Source organism: Daucus carota, chromosome 5, assembly GCF_001625215.2.
Source record: "Daucus carota subsp. sativus chromosome 5, DH1 v3.0, whole genome shotgun sequence".
Classification (NCBI taxonomy): Eukaryota; Viridiplantae; Streptophyta; class Magnoliopsida; order Apiales; family Apiaceae; genus Daucus; species Daucus carota.
In genome coordinates this window covers 41274611-41297241 of record NC_030385.2, presented here as the reverse complement: position 1 = coordinate 41297241, position 22631 = coordinate 41274611, and the positions used below count along the sequence as shown (strand labels likewise).

The 22631-nt window shown below is 33.2% G+C and overlaps 3 protein-coding genes across 4 annotated transcripts; 1 reads left to right on the top strand and 2 right to left on the bottom strand.

The window, feature by feature from the left end:
- The first annotated feature begins 1087 nt into the window (after positions 1-1087).
- Positions 1088-5950, top strand: LOC108220919 (uncharacterized). The gene is made up of 5 exons (XM_017394813.2): positions 1088-1218; positions 2568-2735; positions 3672-3759; positions 4970-5036; positions 5671-5950. The coding sequence occupies exons 2-5, from the start codon at positions 2591-2593 to the stop codon at positions 5722-5724; spliced, it is 354 nt and encodes a 117-aa protein (XP_017250302.1). The 5' UTR covers positions 1088-1218; positions 2568-2590; the 3' UTR covers positions 5725-5950.
- A 904-nt stretch (positions 5951-6854) lies between these two features.
- LOC108223179 (uncharacterized) lies at positions 6855-11876 on the bottom strand. Its single transcript, XM_017397297.2, has 6 exons — positions 11598-11876; positions 11313-11503; positions 11172-11217; positions 9840-9922; positions 9640-9756; positions 6855-7089 (listed from the first exon to the last, which is right to left on the bottom strand). Exons 1-6 carry the CDS (start codon positions 11791-11793, stop codon positions 7018-7020), a joined length of 705 nt encoding a protein of 234 aa, XP_017252786.1. The 5' UTR covers positions 11794-11876; the 3' UTR covers positions 6855-7017.
- A 794-nt stretch (positions 11877-12670) lies between these two features.
- Positions 12671-18924, bottom strand: LOC108223178 (protein BTR1). Of its 2 annotated transcripts, none has more exons than XM_017397295.2 (8): positions 18634-18924; positions 16949-17187; positions 16749-16852; positions 15060-15253; positions 14332-14408; positions 13220-13336; positions 13081-13142; positions 12671-12997 (listed from the first exon to the last, which is right to left on the bottom strand). In XM_017397295.2, the coding sequence occupies exons 1-8, from the start codon at positions 18737-18739 to the stop codon at positions 12904-12906; spliced, it is 993 nt and encodes a 330-aa protein (XP_017252784.1). In that variant the 5' UTR covers positions 18740-18924; the 3' UTR covers positions 12671-12903. The 2 variants fall into 2 exon arrangements, with proteins under 2 accessions (XP_017252784.1, XP_017252785.1); XM_017397296.2 differs by having other exon boundaries at positions 14332-14405; positions 18634-18896.
- Between the last annotated feature and the right edge of the window lie 3707 nt (positions 18925-22631).

Sequence of the window (22631 nt, the reverse complement as noted above, 5' to 3'; positions counted from 1 at the left end):
TAAATCAAACATATACATTCCAGCAATCAACCATGATATCAGAATTCAGAAATGATACCTCAACCCCATGCCTAAGTATTCCTCATTCTAAGTCCGATATCACTATTTGAACCAAACGATGAGTCTGTTACATATATCAAGAACAAGATTCTAATTTAAATTGAATTATCTTTAATATAATGCTTTCTTGCCACACGTATCAATAACAAGATTTTAATTTAATTAAATTATCATCGATTTTTAAATATAAAGCTATTCCAAATATTCCCTACTCTACCCATACTTTTCTATCATCATTTTAAATATAATATAATATTTTACTTCAGAATATACCTCACAATAAACGTGTATTCACAACTTTTCAGATTCTGGAATTAGGTAGGGTTGTTCTTATCTTTTTGTCTCTGACTCTCGTGTAACACAGAGACATCATACATGCAAAATATTAAACTTATCCACTCCGCACTATTCTTATCAAACAAATAAATTGAATACAATTCGTAAAAAAAATAAAAAAATAAATTGAATACAAAGGTGATTCAGCTCCTTCAATTTAACAAGGGTGATTCTAGTTTGGGTTTATAAATATGCAATACTAATAATATTTTTATTAAAGTTAATATAATTTTTTATCTGCCGTGACACTTTCTTATTAGTAAAGATTTGTAGTCATTAATAAAAAAGAGTAAACAAATATCCATTTTTATTAAAAAAATAACTATTATTGAGTGTCTATTAAAAATAATCAAAATTGATTTAATATATACCCATTGTCATGTACCGTTTATTCTTATGATTAATCAAAATTTGATCACGTGCAGGTAGAATTCATATTAAAAAAATGTTTTCAATTTTAAGCATTATTTCAAAAAGTACAATATATATTCATTTAAAAAAAAGGTACAATATATATGTAGATATAATAGTCAAAAATTTAAATTAATAGTGAATTCTTGTAGTTAAAGTTATTAAAATTATCTGACCAAAAAAAAAGTTATTAAATTATGTTATTACAACACTGTGGGCAGGAGAAGCTAGTTTTGGAAACACACAAGAGGACTCCACCAAGCCAAGAAAGTGACACTTTAATACTTTATATTACTTACATGTGTGTGTATACATAACCGACAAAATCTCAGCTGCTATATATACTCCTAGTCTCCCTTGTTTAGATCCTTCTTTCTGCCTTTTTTTTCTTACAACCTCCTCTGCAACAAGGTATGTCTTTTCTTTTTATTTTCTTGTTTTTATTTTTATTATTTTTATTTTTTGTCTTTTATTTTTTGTGTTGAAGTTCTTGAATGTCAATGCATTGCCACTTTTGGGTGATTTGATTCGTGGGTTTTGATGGGTTTTTTGAGTTTTTGAGAATTTATCAAGAACTTGTTTTTTCTTTTGAATGTACTTATATGCAGAGCACTTGATTGAGTTTAGTTGGTTTATTGTTATTTAATGTAGTGGAGTTAACTGTGTAGAGCAGATTCAAGATTTTGTGATTATGAATGAATGCTGAATTGATGTTGATATAATGATTGGTATTGTTTGGATATGAATCTTGAATTGTTTCTGGATTTGAATGTAAGAGGAGGCTGTATGTTGTGCAGGACATGTAGGGTCTAGTGCTCTTCAAAAAGTTTACTCTTTTAATTGAATTTGATTTTCGAGTGATGGAAAGATTTTAGGAGTTTAATGTTGGGTGTTATTAGTGGAATCATCGATGTTCATTATGTTATTTATTGTTTTGGTATTAATTGTGTTGATTACTGACCTGCAATTCAGCTACTCTTGTGTCGAAAAGTATATAATCTATTCAAATTTGATTTTTGAGTAGTAGATGGATCAGAGTTTAATGTTGGGAGTCACTAATGGAATGTTGATGTTCACTCTGTTATTACTGTTTCTGTATTAGGCCTGTTACTGATTTAAAAATTAAACACTCTTGTGTCAAAAAGTAAATAATCAATTTAGTGGTGTATACTAGTTCAGGTAGAGTTAATCGTATCAAAGCAGAGGGGTATAGAGTTTGAACTCTTCTACGAGTCCTATCTCGAATAATGTCAAATTGGGGACACCTTCATATTACTGTATTTTTTGTTTTTCTGTGAGATTGTGTATATAATGCAACTATTGTGGTGGTCAACTGGTAAGTGAGGGGGAGTCTTAAAAGTTTATGATTCGTATAGTCAATTCTACTCAGTGCCGGTCATATATGAAATTAAACTATTTCAATTCCGGAAAAGATTTTATTATTAATATTATTTTTTAATTATGAATTATGAAGATGTCAGACTAGTAAAAGTGGGTGTCAAATATTACTGCATTTGGGAATCATGTTGGTTACTTAACAATTATTTGGACTTGCTTATTATGAATGAAAGTGTGAATTGAGCATGATAGATATATATCTCACACATGTTAGGAGATTGATATTTTAATGATCATTAAATACTCTGTAAGTTCCTGTACTGAATGTATTTATAAGATCTATTTTGTACAAGTTAATGACCTGTGACATATATTTGATCATTACAACTGAAAGCTCTTCTAAAGAGAAATTCTGTGCATAGGTACTTTGTTACATTGAAGGGATATGGTTATCAGTCTCAACTTGATGGAAGTCGATACACAAAGTTCCTGTTCTAATGAGAAGCAATCTTTGACATGTTCCATATCAAGCAATGATGGAAAAAATCCTCCAGAGAAAGGTGGAAGCAGTCCTGGGTTTATTAATCATGGTAATACTTTTTAGATGAAATTATAGCATAACGTTGATAGATCTTCCTTGTTAAAATGATTGCATTAAGTAATGATTGTCTATACAAGTGGAGAAATACATTTAAGTGGAATATGCTTAGACATTGCAATTTCAGTACTGGACTTTTAAGATCATAATATATTGTATTATTTTCATTTCTAATATATAATAGCAAACTAACTTTGTAAAATATACAATTGTTGTGTTTTCCACATGTATTGCCTAAGAGAGGTATCTTCTTCTTGTGTATTTACTCAGTAGGAAAGCATTAATTTAGTAAGGTGATTCCAACATTGCCGTGTCTTTTATCTTCTTCCAGTAGCTTAAGGGGTTACATGTGTGAGTGTTTATGCTAAATATGAATGTAGTCTGTGAATAGTTTGAGTGATGAATTTTCATAATAATTATTGAGAAGAACATCCTGTCATCATAGACATCAATGACTTGTAGTTTTGTGCGCCAAACAATCAAACAATCATTAAAAAGAATTTGAAACCAAGTATGGAGTTTACTCTATGAATGGCTATCTTACTTGTGTAATACTGCCTTTTACAGAATTATACTATAAATAATATCTTAAGGTGAGAGACTCTCATAAAAATAAAACTTAGGGTGAGAGAAGTGTATACTTGGTTTAATTATTTTTCTTTTACGCTTTGGTGTGGTGTGGACACTTGAGATATATGTGAAACGTGTGTCTTAAAATTCTCAGCCTACACCCAAACTTATCTTTCTTATTTCAACAGAAGAAATCATCTACACCGTTTCTACTCCTATGTGTTTGTGAGTATGAATGTTGCAAGAAACATAAGAGCTTTAAGAGCCAGTGTTTGCATAGATATAATTATAAGCAATTTAATTGTTGTTTTTTTAATAATTTATGAAGAAATTGTAATTTGTGGAATATTTTTTTTAGCCGCAATTGCTTGGCATGAGAGCAGAAGAGAATGGATCGGAGATTCATCTAAAAGGTTGCAGAGAACCCCAAAAGATCCAGTTATAAGGTAGGTCTTCTAGAAATATCATTACCTTGCTCTTACTTATTTTTATCATCAACATACAGATCCCAATTGTGTGTGTATGGTAGCAGTCTACTTGCGCTAAGTTGTTATATCACTCCCTGCCTCAGGCATGCTGCCCTGTTTCCAATAGCACAGGAGTGAAGTGGCATATCTTAAGGAGGTGTTTATATAGATTAAGGGCTTATTAAGGACTTCTTTCTTTAAAACATAGTTTTACAATTTGGATATAAATATTAAGGAGGTGTTTCATATTCATCATGTGACAAAAAAATAAGGGCTTATTCAGAAAAAAGCAGAGTTCCATCTACTTTTCTCCAGAATTAAGCCCTTATCTTTGAAAAATAAGCTTAACCAAACGGGCACTGAGTAACTATTTTGAGAGTTTAATGGGTAAAATATGCTATAGAAGCTGAAACTATAGGGTTTGTTGCTGCAATATTTACATCCTTAAAGAGCTAGACTGGATATCATCTAACTAGTAGTATATGTCTGAAGTATAAACTTACATAATTATCATGGTAACTGGCGCCACTTCCCCTATATTTCATGTGTATCTATAAATATTAACTCATATAATGCAACTATTGGTAAACCTTAAGGGGGTAGATCATCAGAAGGCAGTTGCTTGCGTTGTTATTGTCAAGCTTCACAAGTTGTTTGTCGTATTTTTTTTATTGTCAATTGTTGGATAATAGAGTTAAGATTGGATATTTGATGCTCAAAAGTATAAATATACACTTCATTCAAACACTAAGATAAGTTGTCTTTAGCTTTGATTTTATAAATTTGGGGCACTTTATTGACAGAGTAGAAATAAATTCATCAGCCCATGGAACTGGTGAGAAACCCACGGATTATCTTCCAAATGATATCTTCTACCTATAATATCTTTTACTGTTGATATCTGGTACTTGATAATAATTAAACACCATTTTTAGCCAAATAAACAACTCCTTGCATCATGATAACCATGATAAGTGATAACAAACATCTAGACTTGCCTAATACAATTGAGCCAGCTAAACCATTACGGACAGTTTATCTTGATACACAGATTGTAAAAAGGTTTATTTTAGTTTCACTATTCTTCGTATGATATTTTATGGGTGACTAATTCGGGATATTTCATAGTCTTAATTATCGGGCAAAACTTTATTATGTGTAATATAATTGTTATAATTATTCCTTGCAGCTGGACAATGACTTATGAAGACTTACTCTCAACTACTGATCCTTTCACTGAGCCAATATCTTTAACGGTAAGCATACTGTAGAGAAGATAGTATACTATATTCCACTTCTATATGTGTTCAGTAAGTTTTATACATAGCAGTCATACATAGGATTACTTCTTCCCATGCTGTGGGCAAAAAGAGTTTGAATTTCTTATGCTGTGGTAAGTGAATAAACTTTGGTTTTTAACATATTCAAAAAGTTAAACATAGTATGAGCAAGACTAGATTGCCACTATGGTCATCCTGGGGATACAGGACTTGTGTTCTCTACTAGGTACAACCTTCACCAATATTGAACTGAAGTCCAAAAGCAAGAGATTATGAATCTCGTATGGTCGGACATGGTAAACCTTTAGCTTTGACATATATGAGAACTTTAAGGTAGTATCACTGACAGTTAATGCCACTATGGTTTATGGTGGGTATAAAGGACTTGTGTTCCCTAATTAATACAACTTTCAGTGATTTCGAAAAGTTCATAAGCAAAGCTAGAGTTGATCAACCTTTCATTTTTGTATTAATAGTGAGGCTTTCTGTCAACAAGGTAAATGTCGATAGGCATATGTGTTTCATATGTACAGGAGAACATATGACAATTATATTTTTTTCTGTTCCCTCTTGTGATTTGTTTTAATATGCATCGACCGGTTCTTTGCAGGAGATGGTAGATTTCTTAGTCGATATTTGGTTTGATGAAGGGCTCTTTGATTAGATAATAGCTTGCAAGTTGAGTAGCACCTCGAGATGGTGAACGAGAAGGCAGGTACACACTTTCTGGAAAGCGTTGGCATGAACTTGTTCAAACCTCAAGGGATAGATACATAAGTCGATGTCGTATAATTGTATTATAGTGTTTAGAGTTATTTAAAAGTAGATATCAATTTGTTGTAAAAGTATGCTGCATGTGTCATAAAAAAATTTCATTTCACTTGTGCTAATCATCTGTTGTTCAAGTAGAAAGATTGAAGAACTGTCAACTGTGGGCTGTCATGAGATGTTTAAGTAAATTAATGTGTTGAAGCCGATTTTTACAAGAGATTAACTATCATGGTCGTGATGTTGGTACTTGGTAGTTTGGTGTTTCTATCACAAGAACCTGCAGGTCACAAAATCGGGTACAGGCCAAAGTATGGAATTAAAGGAGGAATTAATGAAATATACTTTTAGGGAAAATGTAAATAAGTTTATCCACCGGTGAGATTTTTACATTACCGAGATTTTTGGTTCCGGAGATCTGGCAGGGCATATTTTGCGCTAAGCGAATTGAAATATCGAATGTTCACTTAAAATTGTTAGTCTAAGAACCCTTTTTGGTACTTAATAAGGCTTCTGTGGCAGAATTGTGTTTATATATTATATTTTGAAGTTATTTTTAAACACAAATAACGATGCAAAAAACATATAGATTTAGATTTTGAAAATTTATTTAAAATTTAGGGTTCTGCAGCGGAACATTAGTGGTTCTATGATTCTATTTTAAGAACGGATTCTCTCTTGAACGCGACCCATCATCAAACATAATACCTCACCTATATTTTTTATAAACATAATACCAAAATATCACTCAAAAATATTATCCTCTCATCCACATATATAATCATATGAGGAGAGGAAGCAAAGGTTTAAATATAAAAATATAAATATAATTCTATTATCACTAATATCAGCACATACATTATTGTTTTACATAACATAATATGTTTTACACATGTGTTATCCATAATATGTTCTCCTGTGTTGTGATCCATTATCAATGCACTTGTGTTGCTGTTAGGAGAAAGGTAAAGGGTCACCCCACTGCTATGCGACAGGTGAATAGTCAATATGAACAATAGCAAAATCTGACACAACAGATATATTATTCACCTAAAGATCAGTATTCTTCGTTGTCAAAGTAATGGCATGCACAATTTAGCCGTACTATCACATTGACATCATAATTTATAAATTAAATGGAAGAAGATGCATAACTAATCCTAATTGTTGAAATTCGGCTTATTGATACTCAGATTTGACCAGTTCCAAGTGCTTGCCTTGTGGAATCACCAGAAGCCCATGCTTGATAGTCCTTCACTAGCTGTTTAACCAGGATGGAGAAAAATATATAAGTAACATATATGATAGGCAGCCTTTCTTAGTGCCAATATCAGTTTCTATTAGGAAATCAAGCATGTCAGAATTAAAATCAATCAAAATACTGGAAGTCAAACATGTGTGTCTCACTAATTCAAGCACTCAATGACAGTGGCGGAGGGAGATTATAATTTCAGGTGGTCAAAGATAAATACATACTACCCTTTCGCAAAAGAATTTAACTTTCTTCAGGTGACATACCCTAATATCTAAGTTATATGTATTATCTTGTATCAATTATAAAAAAACTACCTGAAATTTTACATAATATATAAGCTACCTAAATTTTACATATTTGTAATAGACGAGCTACAAATTATTCAGGGTGTTCATGGCTTATGCAGGACCGAACATGGCTACACCCCTCTCATTGAGGTTTCATTGATTGTCAGGTGGCAAGGCTCATTACAACATACTTGCGTTGTATATTTTAGTAGATTACAATAATTTGTACCTAAAAACAAGAACTCGCCACCACAGAGCCAAATGGAAGAGGTACATGGCCAAACCTAAGAAAGCTCGGCCAATGATTGGTTTCATTTATTCTTTATAACAAAATACTGGGAATTATGTACTCTTTTCTGAAAGCAAAAACTATGCTGCGACCCGGCCAACATTGATCAACAGTAGTACCCGTCTTGTGCTTGTTTTCTAAGCCACTCAAAAAGCTTGATACTTTCTAGAACCACAAATCTTCTATAGCTGACTAAGTTTAGTAAATAATTAGTGTTGTATCTGAGCAGACTGCATAAAAGTTTGCAGATTGCAGGTAGAGGTGGCCAAACGAGCGGTTTTGAGCCGTTTGTTCATAACCGGCCCGTCTAAAAATTCGTCAAAATTCGATTCGGGACGGGTTTGATTCGGCCCGGACCGACCCGTAAAATATTACGAAGCGAATACGAATCCTGATATAAGAAACTGGAACCGGCCCGGGACCGGCCCGCGAATTAACGAGCCACAGGCATAGACGAACGACCCGCGGCTTGACGAACGAACGAACGAACGAATTTAGAGTATGTATTTAATTAATAAAACTCCAGATGCAAAGATACAGCCACGTGCACCAACAAAATTAATATACAAAATCTAAATTAAATGGCATGCATGGTTTATACTTTATAAAATCCTGACTGAAACCAATACTCGTGAGCGAATAAGCCCGGATCGCTCGGTTCGGCTTCGGCCCGTGAGTTCCCAGCACGCACACGGCACAACTTGCAAAAACAATTCATGCTTTATTCTTATTTCATTTCATGCTTTATTTTATTTTTTTTCTGACTTCTTTTTTCTGACTTCTTTTATTTATAAAATTAAAAGATTATTTAAAAAAATATTTGATTACATTCAACTGAAACATAAATTAAAAAATTAAAAACAAATAAAAATGAACCGTTTCAACTCGTGAACCCGCGAATCAGTTCACGAGTTGATTCGGTACGAATCGGCCCGGAACCGGACCGGCCCGCGTAACCAAACGGGCCGGTTACGAATCATATATCTGTAACCCGGCCCGATGAAAATTCGGCCCGGCCCGCCCCGGACCGCTCGTTTGGCCACCACTAATTGCAGGAGATGTTGCACGTGCACGTTCCATGTATACTCCACTTCTGTGTACTTTGTGTATTCCAAAACTTTACTTGATTTCATCTACTTAGTATGAACTTAATAAGGGTTGTTCTGTCTTTCATGTCATACTTTTTTGATCTTTCAGAACATTGGTTTTAATGAACTTGTTTAGCAAAAAAAAATACATAACCTCTTAGTCTACTCCCTGTAATCCAAATTATAAATCTAGCTTAGGGAAAAAAACAAGGTGAATAGAGATTGATTGTTAGTGGCTTAGTACAGTAACTATATTTTATTTGTTATTATTTTTAATGGTTTTTAATACCTACAAGTTGCATAAACTTATCCTACATTCATGCACCAAGAAACAACATATAATGTGATAAAGAAAAAAGCATCAAGGACATGCATCGGTCAAAGTATGTTGTTCAAAAGTCAAAATTTAGTATCAATTTAATCGTCATGCAGTCTAAACAAAACAGAGAGGCATTTTATGGTTTTTTGAGATTAAACTAAATGCCAACAGGTACCTCCTATCCCGTTCATACAAATTCCCTGTATTCTGCCCTAGTAGTTATAAAACAGTTGTTTTTGGACAACTTGTATTGTGAAAAATATTATCAAGCTCCTAAGGTCAAGTATTAGCACTACTATATTTTTTGCTAAATTTCTTATAAGCTCCTTGAGCTTTGCCAGCACATTATATTACTATAAATCCAATCCTGCATTCTACGAGAAGCGACATAGTTCTTACCACTACTATTAACCCATGACACAACATAACGTGTCACTCAAACACAGAATACATGTACGCATGTAAAAGGGATCTTCACCGACAGAAAAAAGGATTTCTGCTCCAAAAAGATATATATCAAGTAGTATTTGGTGAAAGAAAATATAAGAAGAAACTAATTACTTATTCAAGTACCTGTGCCATGAAACGAGGGAGCATAATTTTTAGTATCTGTTCAAGAACCTGTGCGCCAGAAGATTCAATGGCTTGTACTGGAATTGCTCGAAATGCAAAAGGAATCTCAATATTTACCTAAAGAACAGGAAATTCTTTAAGCAAGTTGGCTGATACAGTTAAAAGAGTAGTGCGCAAAAAGCTAGCAAATTTAAAAAAACCTCAATAGTTGTGTCCGAAGTGAGTTTTTCAACAGATGAGATGCTCCCACTGCTGTGACATGATATCCTATTCTCCATGGAAGCTGCATGCCCACACCAAATCAATGTCAATGCACTCCTGAAAAGCAGTACATTAATCAATTCAGAAACAAATGAAAACTATTTGACCCACTATAATTAATTGAGTATAAATTTTTTAGTTTCATTTCAATTTGCTTCAGATTGTGGTTGGGAAAATGTTATTTATTTCAAAAGTTGGATTTGAATTGACATAGTTTCAGTTGTCATTTTATATTTTCAACTTCGTACTATTATTTGAATGTTTTGAATTTCAAATGAAATCCCAAATCGAATTATTTTGTTTATCCAAACATGTTATTTGATCAAATTCAGAATTTAATATGAAATCCAAGTTACAAAAGAGACCATAAACTTATTTAGTATGGGATTGGCACAGAAACTCCTCAATCACTCGTGCACAGGTCTGGAATAAAACCCAGCAATGGGGCAAAAGTATGTTCACTTTACCTTACTTTCTATTTCCAGTACAACCATTATGAGGTATGTCCCCCTCTCCCTCCCCCTGGCCCGCCAGTCTAGTTTTCATCGTGAAAAGTGGAACTATTAAATTAATAATCTCATTATTGACTCAACGATCACAGCAGCAATTTTTCACATGATCCCTGCAGAGCAACACAATTTCACCATGGAACCCGAATATATTTTGCCCTGTCCCATAGATATATTTTGACCCCACCAACTTTGTTTTTTCTTTGGATTGCTGCATCTGAGTTCAGTCTATTAGAAGTGTTACTGAAAACTTTCTGTGTAGTTTTCAATATAAAGTTGTAGCAGAGTAGCTTTGACTGTTACATAATGTTTCTGGCTTTCTGGATGCCACACTGTGTGGAATGCAAAGATATACAAGACTTGACAATCAAATGTTTTTTTTTTTCCATTTAATTTGCAACTGTGCCTAGAACACTAAATTTGTAGCACTAGACTAAAAGTATAATAATGATATATTTCATATAACTGTTAAATGTATAAATAATTATTACCTAACGAAAAAATGTATAATTTTCAGAGACATCCCATTATTGTAAGCAACCTTGCCGTCTAGATACCCCTAGAAAATTTTAGAACTTATGATTTAAGGAACTATATGTAATGTAAGTTGTTTCACATTTGGCTTTAATCATTCGACATATTCATTCACATGTGTTGAATTTCTTTCCATGTTTAACACCTTCACACTGAAACAGTACATAAAAAAGAGCAATAGTCTGCGGAAATATAGCTAGAAAAAAGTAGGGGCCAAATAACACTAACCATCAAATTTATTGTTCTGTGCAACCACAATAGGCGAACCCTCAAGCTGCAGTAAGCAAACAAACCACAAATCAAACCCTCAACACTTCCCACAATACGCGATTCAAACACAAAACACTCACAATATCCGTAAAAATATACCTCACACGACAGCAACTTAATGCAACAGCCATTAGGTTGTTCCTCAACCTTGACTAACAAAACCGGACATACTTCAAACGCGAAGAACTTAAATCTATACACATAACACCGGAACGTATTGTCATCGACACGCTCAATCCTTTCGGCATCGAGAACTGAGTACTGACTAGCAGGAAGGCTCATATACTCAACTACAATCACAAATTTGAAAATATATCAAGGCAATATATAAATATAACAATTTGTTTTATTTTGAAAGTATAGAGATTAGAGTGAGGAGATTACGGAGAGGGCGTTGGAGCGGCGTGACGGAGACGGATTCTTGGCGGCGAGCAACGAAGCGAGCCTTGGGAGCTGAAGAAGAAGAGGAGGCTATGAAGAGGTGGTTAGAGATGGGAAGAGATGAGATTCTAGGGTTTTTGAGAATGGAGGTGAGATTTGAGGAGGAGAGTGAGGAGGAAAAGGAAAGTGCAGTTGCCATTTTGGGAGATTGGTTTGTTTAGTTCAGTTCACTTGGGTTATGAAAATCATGTGCGTCTGTTGTGACTAGTTCGGATGTCTGTGTGGCTAAGGAGTGTTACACGATTCTCCAGGTACAGAAGCTGCGTACTTTAGTTGCAAATCATATAATCTGCTAACCTACGCTTGTTGCGTGTTTTAGTTGCAAATCATATAATCTGCTAACCTACGCTTCTTGATCCATTGTTTCATCAAGGTATGTAAACTGTAACGAAACTGGGTAATTCAAAAACAAATTGTGGTAATTTTTCAATTAGTTGGTAATCGATTCATTGCTTATTGTACAAAACTGTGGATACCAAGAAGTTGTTCTGGAATTCTGGATAATTCATTAACTCGATAATGTTACCAAAAAATTTGAAAATAAACAAGCAAAACTTGACCAAATTAAGAATTACAACCCCCTATAGATCAAGGCAATTCCCTGGCTTCTAAGCAACCACCCTCCCCAACACACCTTTCCTGGATGATTATCTAACCTAAGCATCCTCCAGTACAGAATACTTTCCCGGTTCCTCAGTACATATCATACTAATATTGGCCAGGTAACCGAATGCACAAAAAATCTTACAACCAACAATATATCATCTAAGTTTAACAATTAGGCTACATAAAATTATAGGCTAACCATCACAATTAGAAATCACAAATACCAAACTGTTACAAGAATACCAGAAACAAGGATGTACAGCAATTTGCAAGACCCTCTACATTAACAGTTGCTATCATATTTAACTTTAATCTCTTTAACCCAGGTTCCCTCTCACTGCCAAAAAGGCTATTAGATACTAAAGGTACACAGGTTATGAGTAAGAAAGTATGAACAGAGTCGATCATCATAGGAGTTCAATTTAACAAATTCATAAACGGCCTTATATCAAGAACAATTCTTGTACAGGAAATGTCGGTGGTCTGAGAAAGTCCATGTAAAATTGTCTATGAAGAAACACTACTCCAGCTACCAGTTTAATCTTACTTGCTAGTATCCCCACAAAAGCCATATCTATATCATTAATTTATCCAAGGCTCACTGACAAAATTCATAATATAAAGCGATCCGCATCTTCTAACATCACTCTCCTCTGTCGGTAGCTGAGCTGACTTTTTGAGTAATCATATCCTCGGCTATACGGATTGCTCTTTGAGAACCTGTGATAGTTACTTTCCTGCAAAATGAGGTAAAAACATCAGAGGATAAACTTTTTGTTCCTCCATGTTTTAGCCCAAAACCCTCGAGCGAGTTTAATACCTGTCAGTTGTTCCAGACATAAAATCATCTCTATCCGAAATCTTTATCCTGGCCCCACTAACCTGCAATAAACAGAGCAGCAATTTACCAACAGCAACAATGCAAATGGCACAGCCAAATGAGGAATTTGTTCTTATACCTGACTGATCTCAATTACATTCCTTCCACCACGACCCAGAACAAGCCCTATATGCTCATCTGCAACACCAATAGTCACAGAGTTGCTATTCCTATCATCCTGCAGAACTCCAGGACCCTGTCACAAACATCAGTACAATTAGTGATGATCCTAAATATCCATTAAAATCATCACCATGCTAGAAAGAATCAAATAACAAACAAAAGAATGAAATTTTTGCACAGGTATGTATACAAGATTGGATTTATAAAAAGATTTGCAGAGATAGTAGTTGCAAAAGTTTTATTGTTTGATGCACCCAAATGACGTGACCAACTACAAGCCATTATAAATGAAACCGTACAATAGAATCCAAAAAAATACTCAAAGAGTATCAGATACACAAGACGTTAAGTTTTGTTTCGGAAGGGATTTTCCTTGGGAAAGTTCCATGCAGAAAATAGAAATGAACTGCTACCATGATACTAGTGTTTAAATTATGCGGTAACTAAAACTACGGCCCTTTTGTTTAATTTCCTTTAATATATCATACACAACTATTAATGAGACTCGAAAATTCAGCCAACTTCCTAGTACTCTCTCTGACCCAATTTGCTAGTTCCTTTAAGATAACTACTATCAACAATTGATACCAGGCAAATCCAAAAATTCATTCTCTCCCTTGTACACAGAAAAAGTATAATTTACTGTACTAATAGTAATTAAGAAGAAAGAACGGTAATAGATTATTATCTCAACCTGATACACATATCTTTTGCATATTGTTCACAAGAACCAACCAATACAGAGTTAATAAAACCGAGAAGGCGAGAAGTGTTCATCTACAACTTTATGATCTACAATTCGTATAAAAGCCTTGCAGCCCCACGTCATACATCTATACTGTTCCCAACAGCATTATTAGGAACTAGGAAGGACAATCTCCATTTGATTGAAAAATATGAAAAGTATGGAAGATATTTTTCTAAAGCTTAATTTACACAAGGACAAGACCATTAGTTGTAATCGGTCAACAAGATGAAAATTTACACAAGATCCTATGCCTAATTAATACACCCAAATCTCATTAGTTAGACCATCACTCCTTACTAAATTCAGAAGGCAGAACAAACCTTGTTGTTGTTAGGCCTGTGATTCTGAAACTTGCCCGGGCCTCCATTTGGACCATAGTTTGTTGGATTATACCCTGCTACATAGATAGAACATATATAACTTTACTGGCATGAAATTTCCAAGGATTTAGCCGGAACAACGCATACAGAAGCACAATTTACTAGTGAGTAGGTATATATAACCTCTGCTTTTGAAGTTTTAGTTATAAAGAATGTGTACCATTAGATTACTTCAATATTTCTTCGTGAATGCTATAGATTATTAAGAATGTTTCCCTTGCTAAAACATGTTTTTTTTTGCCAAAATATATGCATTTCATCAAAAAGACTTAATCCAGCTTGGACAAACCCCAAAATTGGTGATACGATCAGGTTGACAAACAAATAAACGAGCTAAATGAATAGCTGTTCTGTTTCCATATCGCTTAACATACAGAATATAAATATTCTTTAAATTGAAAAGGATTACAATAGTTTCCCAAGAAATCCATCCTACACCATCTCCAAAATCAATAGCATCACAATTGACCTTCACACAATTAAAAATCAGGAATACAAATATTTCTAACAAAAGCTGTCAAACCAGTGTAAACCACAGTTTCAAACATAAGTGCCCACATCACAATTTTATATCAGGAAGAATTTAATCGATAACTTTTAAAGAAGAATCATGTTTATATAATTAAAAAAAAAGGGCCAGTATTTTATATAAATTTGTAACCTCATACCAGCATACGGAAATGGGGTGCTCATAGACTGTATATAGTAAGAGTCTTCAGACAACTTTGACAAAATCAAATCAATAGCTCTCATCTGTTCTTCAATTGTACCAGCCACCGTGACTAGCCTATCAGATATGCCAGCATAGCTGTTATCCTGAGGGGATATCTTAATGCCTGCTTGAGACTCTTCTATAAATGACCTGCTCGAAATAATTGTCAGCAACATTAAAAAGTTGTGACACACATATAAGCAAGAATATATTCAATTGTAAAAATATATTTTTGCATAACAGGTCTCAACAATACCAGTATGGGAGCAAGAGCCAAACATTGACGAAACAATAAATAAAAAATAATACTGCTACGTCAAAAAACTAAAATGCTTCTGCAAGTCCCAAGGACTAAAACACATTCTATCGGTCTTTGATTGCAATCCTAGACATTTTACTAACTAGAGCATATAAAGCACTTATAATGGGTTGAAGACCTTTTCAAGAGGTTTCCTGTCACATCAACTGGCTACATCATGCATGTGTAGAAAGGAGGTTATAGGAATTTAGAAACTTTGTAGCACAAACAACTACTCTAGTTTCTGGCAGATATGATGCAACTTCCATCGAGAATAATGTAATTTGGATGTTATGACTTCAAAGAACGTGAGTCATAATAGGAAGAAGTAACACTACTCCTTAGCCAACTTAGATCTTTATCATTTATATATAAAAACTTTCACAAAGATACCCAATTCCCTCCTCTTCCAAAAAATTGCTATGCAGGAAAATTGTTTCAACAGAAGGGTTCCCTGCCTTTGACACCACATTGAAAATGTAGTCAGCATATTTTTTAGTGATGCATGCATGTTAGGAACTGAATTAGGAAATCTCAGCTTATCAGTTTACATTAATACACAAATAGTCAGTTTTTATTAAATGCTCTCCCAGCAACATAGTGTTAGATGCAAACTCTTTATTTTAATACTATCGCCTACATTACTGATTAAGAAAACAAAGCAACGAATATAGGGTGGATCTGTGGTCATTCATCACTGCACACTATTAGAGGGTTGATGTTAATGACAACTACATACAACAAAAAATTAACTTCCATTCAGTTATTCCAAGTACAGAAAACCGCAGTAATAATGTGTCAACATAAATGCAGAAACTCAAGAGCTTCCTTTGTGTGTAAACAGGTTAGTAATATATATTTATTAAAGATCTTTTTTCATCCAATTTAAAACGACAAAGAAATTAGAATAAGAAAAGGTTTCCTAGCCCTCTAAAAATTGTAAGGACATGATAATTAAGAAATCCGTCTCTGGTCTAAGGAATCAGCAAGGTTGGCTAGCCTAAGTCTTATGACATGACTGGTACAGCCTTGATAGGTTTTTAATTAGATACAGAAAACAAGTAGGCTTGCTACCTCCCTCCCCCTGGAATTCAAGTCAATAGTTCCTCTATTTCAGTTTTGATAAGCCCTTAGATTTCTTCCTGGAGAATATTATCACCTTGAATGTAATCTCTACTTGAGTGTTCAAAAAGCTTCTCCACTTGACTCCGCACAACAATTTTTAAGATACTTTATTTGTTTCTATTGTTGTGTTGCAAATTGCAAGTGACTAAGCATGTAGGAAATATGAAATGCATAGGTGGATACATAAGTAAAGAAAAGAAAAACACCAAGAAGTTTTCATACTTTATTGTAGCTCCTCCCTTCCCAATTATTCCACCGCAAGAGCTATTAGGTACAACAAGTCTAACTTTTGATCTTGGTTCAGCATCACCTTCCTCGAGACAAAACTGAATATTCATATTAACAATTTAACATACAATTACTGATATGAAACCAAACAAATACAAAAAACAGTGTACTTAGAATTTTGTCATTTAACACACCTCATTGAGTAACTTGTCGAGAATTAATTCAACCCCCTTGAGCACATTGTTGACAGTTCCAGATACCATAATAATCCTATCAGAGGTTCCAGGAAAGAATTCATAATTGCGAGACAGCTGAATCCTTGCTCCAGATTGCGACTGGAAATCGGATATTGTGGATCCACCTTTCCCAATGACTGAGCCAGCTTCAGCATTTGATACAAGGAACCTTGTGTATGTACTCTTCTCTGTATAATCTTGATAAATAAAAAGAGGACAATAATATGTTACTCTACATCAAATCAACAGATTAAATATATAACTTACATCAGGACCAAGTAGACAAGTGCTTGCATAGAATAACATAGCTGGAGTTGGCTAATACGTTGCAACAGCATAATAACTAAACTGTATGCAATCGCTTGCAGATAGTGACCAAGTAATGCTGAGTTTTTAGTTTCTACTAAACCCAGTCAACCACATTAGACAACAGAAAAGATAGTAGACAAGCAAGTCTTTCTTAGCTATGGCAGATAGTGAAGTGAAGTGTTGGGCGATTTGTTATGTGCAACGCAATTGCATTTGGAGTTATTTTTGACAAACAAGTACTCCATAACTCAGCAGCTCTATATGAATCTCTATATCGTAGGCAAATTCAGCATATAGAACTAGTGTTCTACATGTGTGTGCTTTCCAGGTGCTACCTAGATCAAGCACTACCACTTTCATTTTGCAATGCACCTTAATATTTAATAAATGCTAGGCTGAATAGCTTTGAGAATTTTCTAATAGAAAACATGAAGAGGTATAATTCAATTAGAAACGAAGGTACAAAAGACACTTAAATTAGTAATTGGTTACAGGGTACTGGTGCTGTCTTTAAAATTTACAGCTAACTGTTAACACATTAAAATATACAAAATTACATAATAATATACAATAAGAATTCACAGTTACGTCTCCGACTAATTTGTCGAACATTAATGAAAACATTGAAAAACAAAGTCAAACAAACAATAACTTTAAAAATTAATTCTCATATTATTTAATAATATTAATTGATGGCAACAAAGTTCTCAATTTGCCTTTCTTCTGCTTACGAATGATATCGACGAAACTACTTTTAGTAGCCACGCCCGAGTACTACTATCGCCTACAAAATAAAATAATATAATTGTACAAGGGATAATAAATTATTATAACATATTCCATCTTATCCCTATTTCCCAAACAGGAGAGCTGACGCAGAGCTGAGTCATTGGAGTCATTTTAATCCAATTAAACCAAACCGGTCAACAAGCTACTTTGACAGGTTCAGTTTCACTAATCCAGCCGGTCTAATCAGGTTCCACCCGTTTCGCTGCTCACCCCTAATTCGAGATAACACTTCTATACAGTCATAAATTGCGCAATTATAAAAATAATAAAAATAAACAGAACACAAGCAATTATAAACTCCTCGAACTGGTTCAATTACTGAATTACTTAAATTAACAACAAAATCAACAGAATTTAATTCAATTATAGGGTTTAATCTCGTAACATAATAACTACATTGCAAGCACACACAACACACATATATATATATATAATTAACAGTAAATGCACTACATAAAATTAACAAATCTAGAGAAATTAAAAGCAAATAAGTGTGTAGATACGAAATTAAAGCAGATCAAAGAGATAAAACGCAGATCTCACACCTCCACCACCATCATCATGCGAGTTTCTCGGAGAAGATTGCTGCTGCTGTTCTTGCTTCGGTGGAGCTTCATTAGACGAAGCGTAACGAGAATCAGGCGATTCCATTGTCTCTACTGTGTGTATAGTCTGAGAGAGAGAGAGAGAGAGAGAGAGAGAGAGAGAGAGAGAGAGAGAGAGAGAGAGAGAGATGTAAAATCTCGAAGATTAGGCGAGAGAGAGAGAGAGAGAGATGAGCTTGGCTCTATTTTATTAAATTAAAATTATATTATATATGTTGCTTGTGTGTGTATATAAGATGTGATGTAAAACGTGAAGTAGAGAGGAAACAACGTGCTCAGCTGTAATAAAATTTTTATGGTAACTATTTTTCTATTTTATTGCCTGAAATTTCTTCTTTTAAATTAAAATTAAAAAAACGAAAAATCGCTTTGGGAGGCTGAACCGCCTTTTAACTTGTTTGTTTTCAATTTTTTGTATATATTTAATTATGTCATGAAAATCACTATTAAATTTCAACCATTGGTATTCTAACATATATTATATTATCTTTGTAGAAAATTAATATCATTTTAGAGGGGTTCGCTGAAGTAGGTGAATACGTAATTTTGAAGATACGTACTTATATTTATAAAGTAATAAATAGGAAATAATTTAATATATGGTTTTTTTATATGAAAATATGTAATTTCTTAAATACAAATCCTTTTCTATATAAGATTTTATCCGGCAAACAGACAATTAATACCCACTAAATGTATAATGGGCTTTCTAGTCGAGGATGGGCCTTCATTCTGAAAAATGTGGGCTTGAACACTTCACAACAATTCACCAAATTTTCTAACCGCCTCAACTACTCGTTAAAACCTGTCAAACTTAGGCCTCAACAACTCAAACCTTAATTAATCTTGACATTCATTGAGACTAAAAGTAAATTTTAAAATGATATATTCAATCAAAATATTAATTATTTTAAAAATTTTGAAAGTATTTTAATCAGGATTGTGTAAAATAGTATAAAATATTCAGTTTTATTTTTTTTCATATATCTTATAAATCATAACTCTGATGAATTTAACGGTGTATTTTTTATTTTTGAAAATATTATTAAATCAATAAGATCTTTAAAGATTTGTATTAAATTCTAACCGGCTTTTATATCTTATCTATGATATTTTAAATTAATTCAAACAAATTTACTATGAAATCAAATAGCTACAGTATTTTTTTTAATAACTTATTATAAATCTAATTTAATATCAATTGTTTTTTATTTCAACCATTACATTAATTTTTTAGTATATATATTAAAAATTAACCAATATTTATCAAGTATAATATTTATTTTTATTATTAATAATTTTTTCAAATTTATTTGTAAATATGCTATTTAATCCACATGTTTGTTTATGGATTAGCGAAATAATCTAAATGTACATTCTACATTGCTATCGCATTTTAATTCACATTGTATTGATGAATCTTATCTTTTATAAACAAGATTTAAGCAAAATCATTCGAAATTGTGTAAATTTAACAACTATAAATTGCAGGAATTAATAGCCGAAGTAACAAGAAGATACAAAATTAAAGTGCGTAATATTGAAACAAATATGTGCGAAATATTTTTATTATTATATTTTGATGTATTTTATACAAACTACAAACATAATACAGTTCACAATCTAATCACTGAGAGTTTATATCAAAAATTTTATTGCAAACATATTATTTTTGAGTTTCTAGTCGTACATTTATATATAATTTTATATAACATCTTGTATTCGTAACATTACGAAAGTAGCGCTCTTCATGTCCAACTCCATTGAAGCTTGGTCACAAAAGAACATGGTGTTCAGCTCCATTGAAGCTTGGTCACAAAAGAACATGGTGTTGGTGATCGGCTTTGTTGATCGCTGAGAACTTTCCCTTCCCTTTATCCTCTCTAAGTTGATTAATCAACCTAAATTATGGGCTTCTCTGCTCTTTTCTTAGTTGATTAATCAAACTAAATTCATTTAGAGAGGAGGTAAAGTCCAAAATCCTTGCTCCCATCATAAGCTTTTTAAAAATTACTGCAATTACAAAGTGAGATCTCAGTTCCTGTTTATATAGACATCATCATGAATCAATAAAACATGAATCAATATTATGTATTTCAAAAAATCATTCATAAAAAACCTTGATGTATCATAAACATTCCCGTTTAATCGGCCAAAAATTCTTTCCTCGGCGGCTGACTGCAATTGTTTTCAGGATTATACGACAATCATAAATTAAAAAGTTTTATCAAATTAATAGTTATGTATATAGGGTTTCAAAAAGGAATCATACTATGTATTGATCACTTGCAGAATTCTCATTGTTACACGTGCATAGATGTTATGATATTGTTTCAGCATCTGAATCAGAGGGTGTTATAAATTATTTGCTTGGATCTATATCGCAACCGGTTAATCTGCAGACTCAAAGAGAATAAAATTAATGTATTAGAAATCAAACTCTTCAAAAAAAATTATTAACAAATATAAGATGATCACAAGACTTGTACCTCAATTTGTATATGCGAACTTTTTATTGGCACGTTTTATTTCTCATTCGTTATACTCTTTATATAGCCGGTTCACGTATGATATTAGAAGATCTTGAACGTTGATATTTTAATTTGTTTAATGGAAAAGATTAAAACCGCCTATTTCGCCCACAGGTTTTGCCATCCACAGTTTTTATACCGCCCCTGGTTTTAAATTTTTTAATAATTAAATATTTCTCTTTTTATTTCAGATTTTAGATTTTTACTATAACCAATAATATGTGATTTTATAGTCTTTGTACAGTTAAATTATTTTAGAAATAACATATCATTCTTAAATCATTTTTTAACTTAGTTTGATAGACACACATACATACATATATCAAACTTACTACAATCATATTTTGTTGTAGTATATTTAGGAGTTGAGGAGACTCTTAAAGATACTATTTAGTACTATAGTCATAGATAGACAATCTTGGTTTAATGGTGTTAACATGAAATTTAAGCCAATAAAATCACCTCTAAAAAGCATTATTTACCATCCATGACAAAAAAAGAAAGCAATTATGTCTAGCTCACCACTTAATCCATCTTAACCACCGCTCTTAAGGATCCAAGAGTTGTACTTTACCGGAAGGGAGCCTCAAAAAGTGCAGACATTGTTGGAGAAACCAGAATATCACAGCACAATATGTATAGAGCGCTAATATTATATTAACAAGAACAGGGTAACAAAACCTTAACTAATCCTGATTATAAATATGAAGTGATATGTTTGTAAGCGATGCAGGACCAATACAGTAGTAGAAAGAGTATAAGTTTGTGATTGTGATGCATAATTGCTTTTGATGTGAAGTCAAGACCCTTGCCACAGAGCTCAGAGAGGAGAATACAGCTGAAGGCAAAAAATCACTTCATCACTTGTGTCTGTAATTTTAAGTTAATCCATTTGAACATGAAAAATCATATCCTGAACATGAAAAAACATATCTAAAATCACCGATAGCTGCTGCACATTTCTGATGAACTGATTAATGCATTGTTTAATCAAAAACCGTATAGTGATACTAGTGTTTGTTCACCACCTCTGGACACAGGATAAAGTATCTCTACGAAGATGCATATGTATGGCAGTGAAGTTTGACATGGTTATTCTGGTATAGTGGTCTCTGGAAAAAGCGCAGTTGCATCTTGTTTTCCATATAGGCTGTAGACCACAACTTGTCCTAATTTCAAAGAAAACTTGCCATATTCGAATTTATATCCATGTTCTATGATCTGTACCAAAATCTGAGATAAAATACCTAATCTGTACATGTGTCCGACTCCCATACTCAAGTCTGTCTGAATTGGTTCTGTTCCGATTCATTGAGCTTCTAAGAATCAGACATCCATGCTGGGTAAAACTTTAGCAGTAGATTTAAGGCAGGCTGCAGGTTCAAGCAATTAAAATAAATCAGAAAT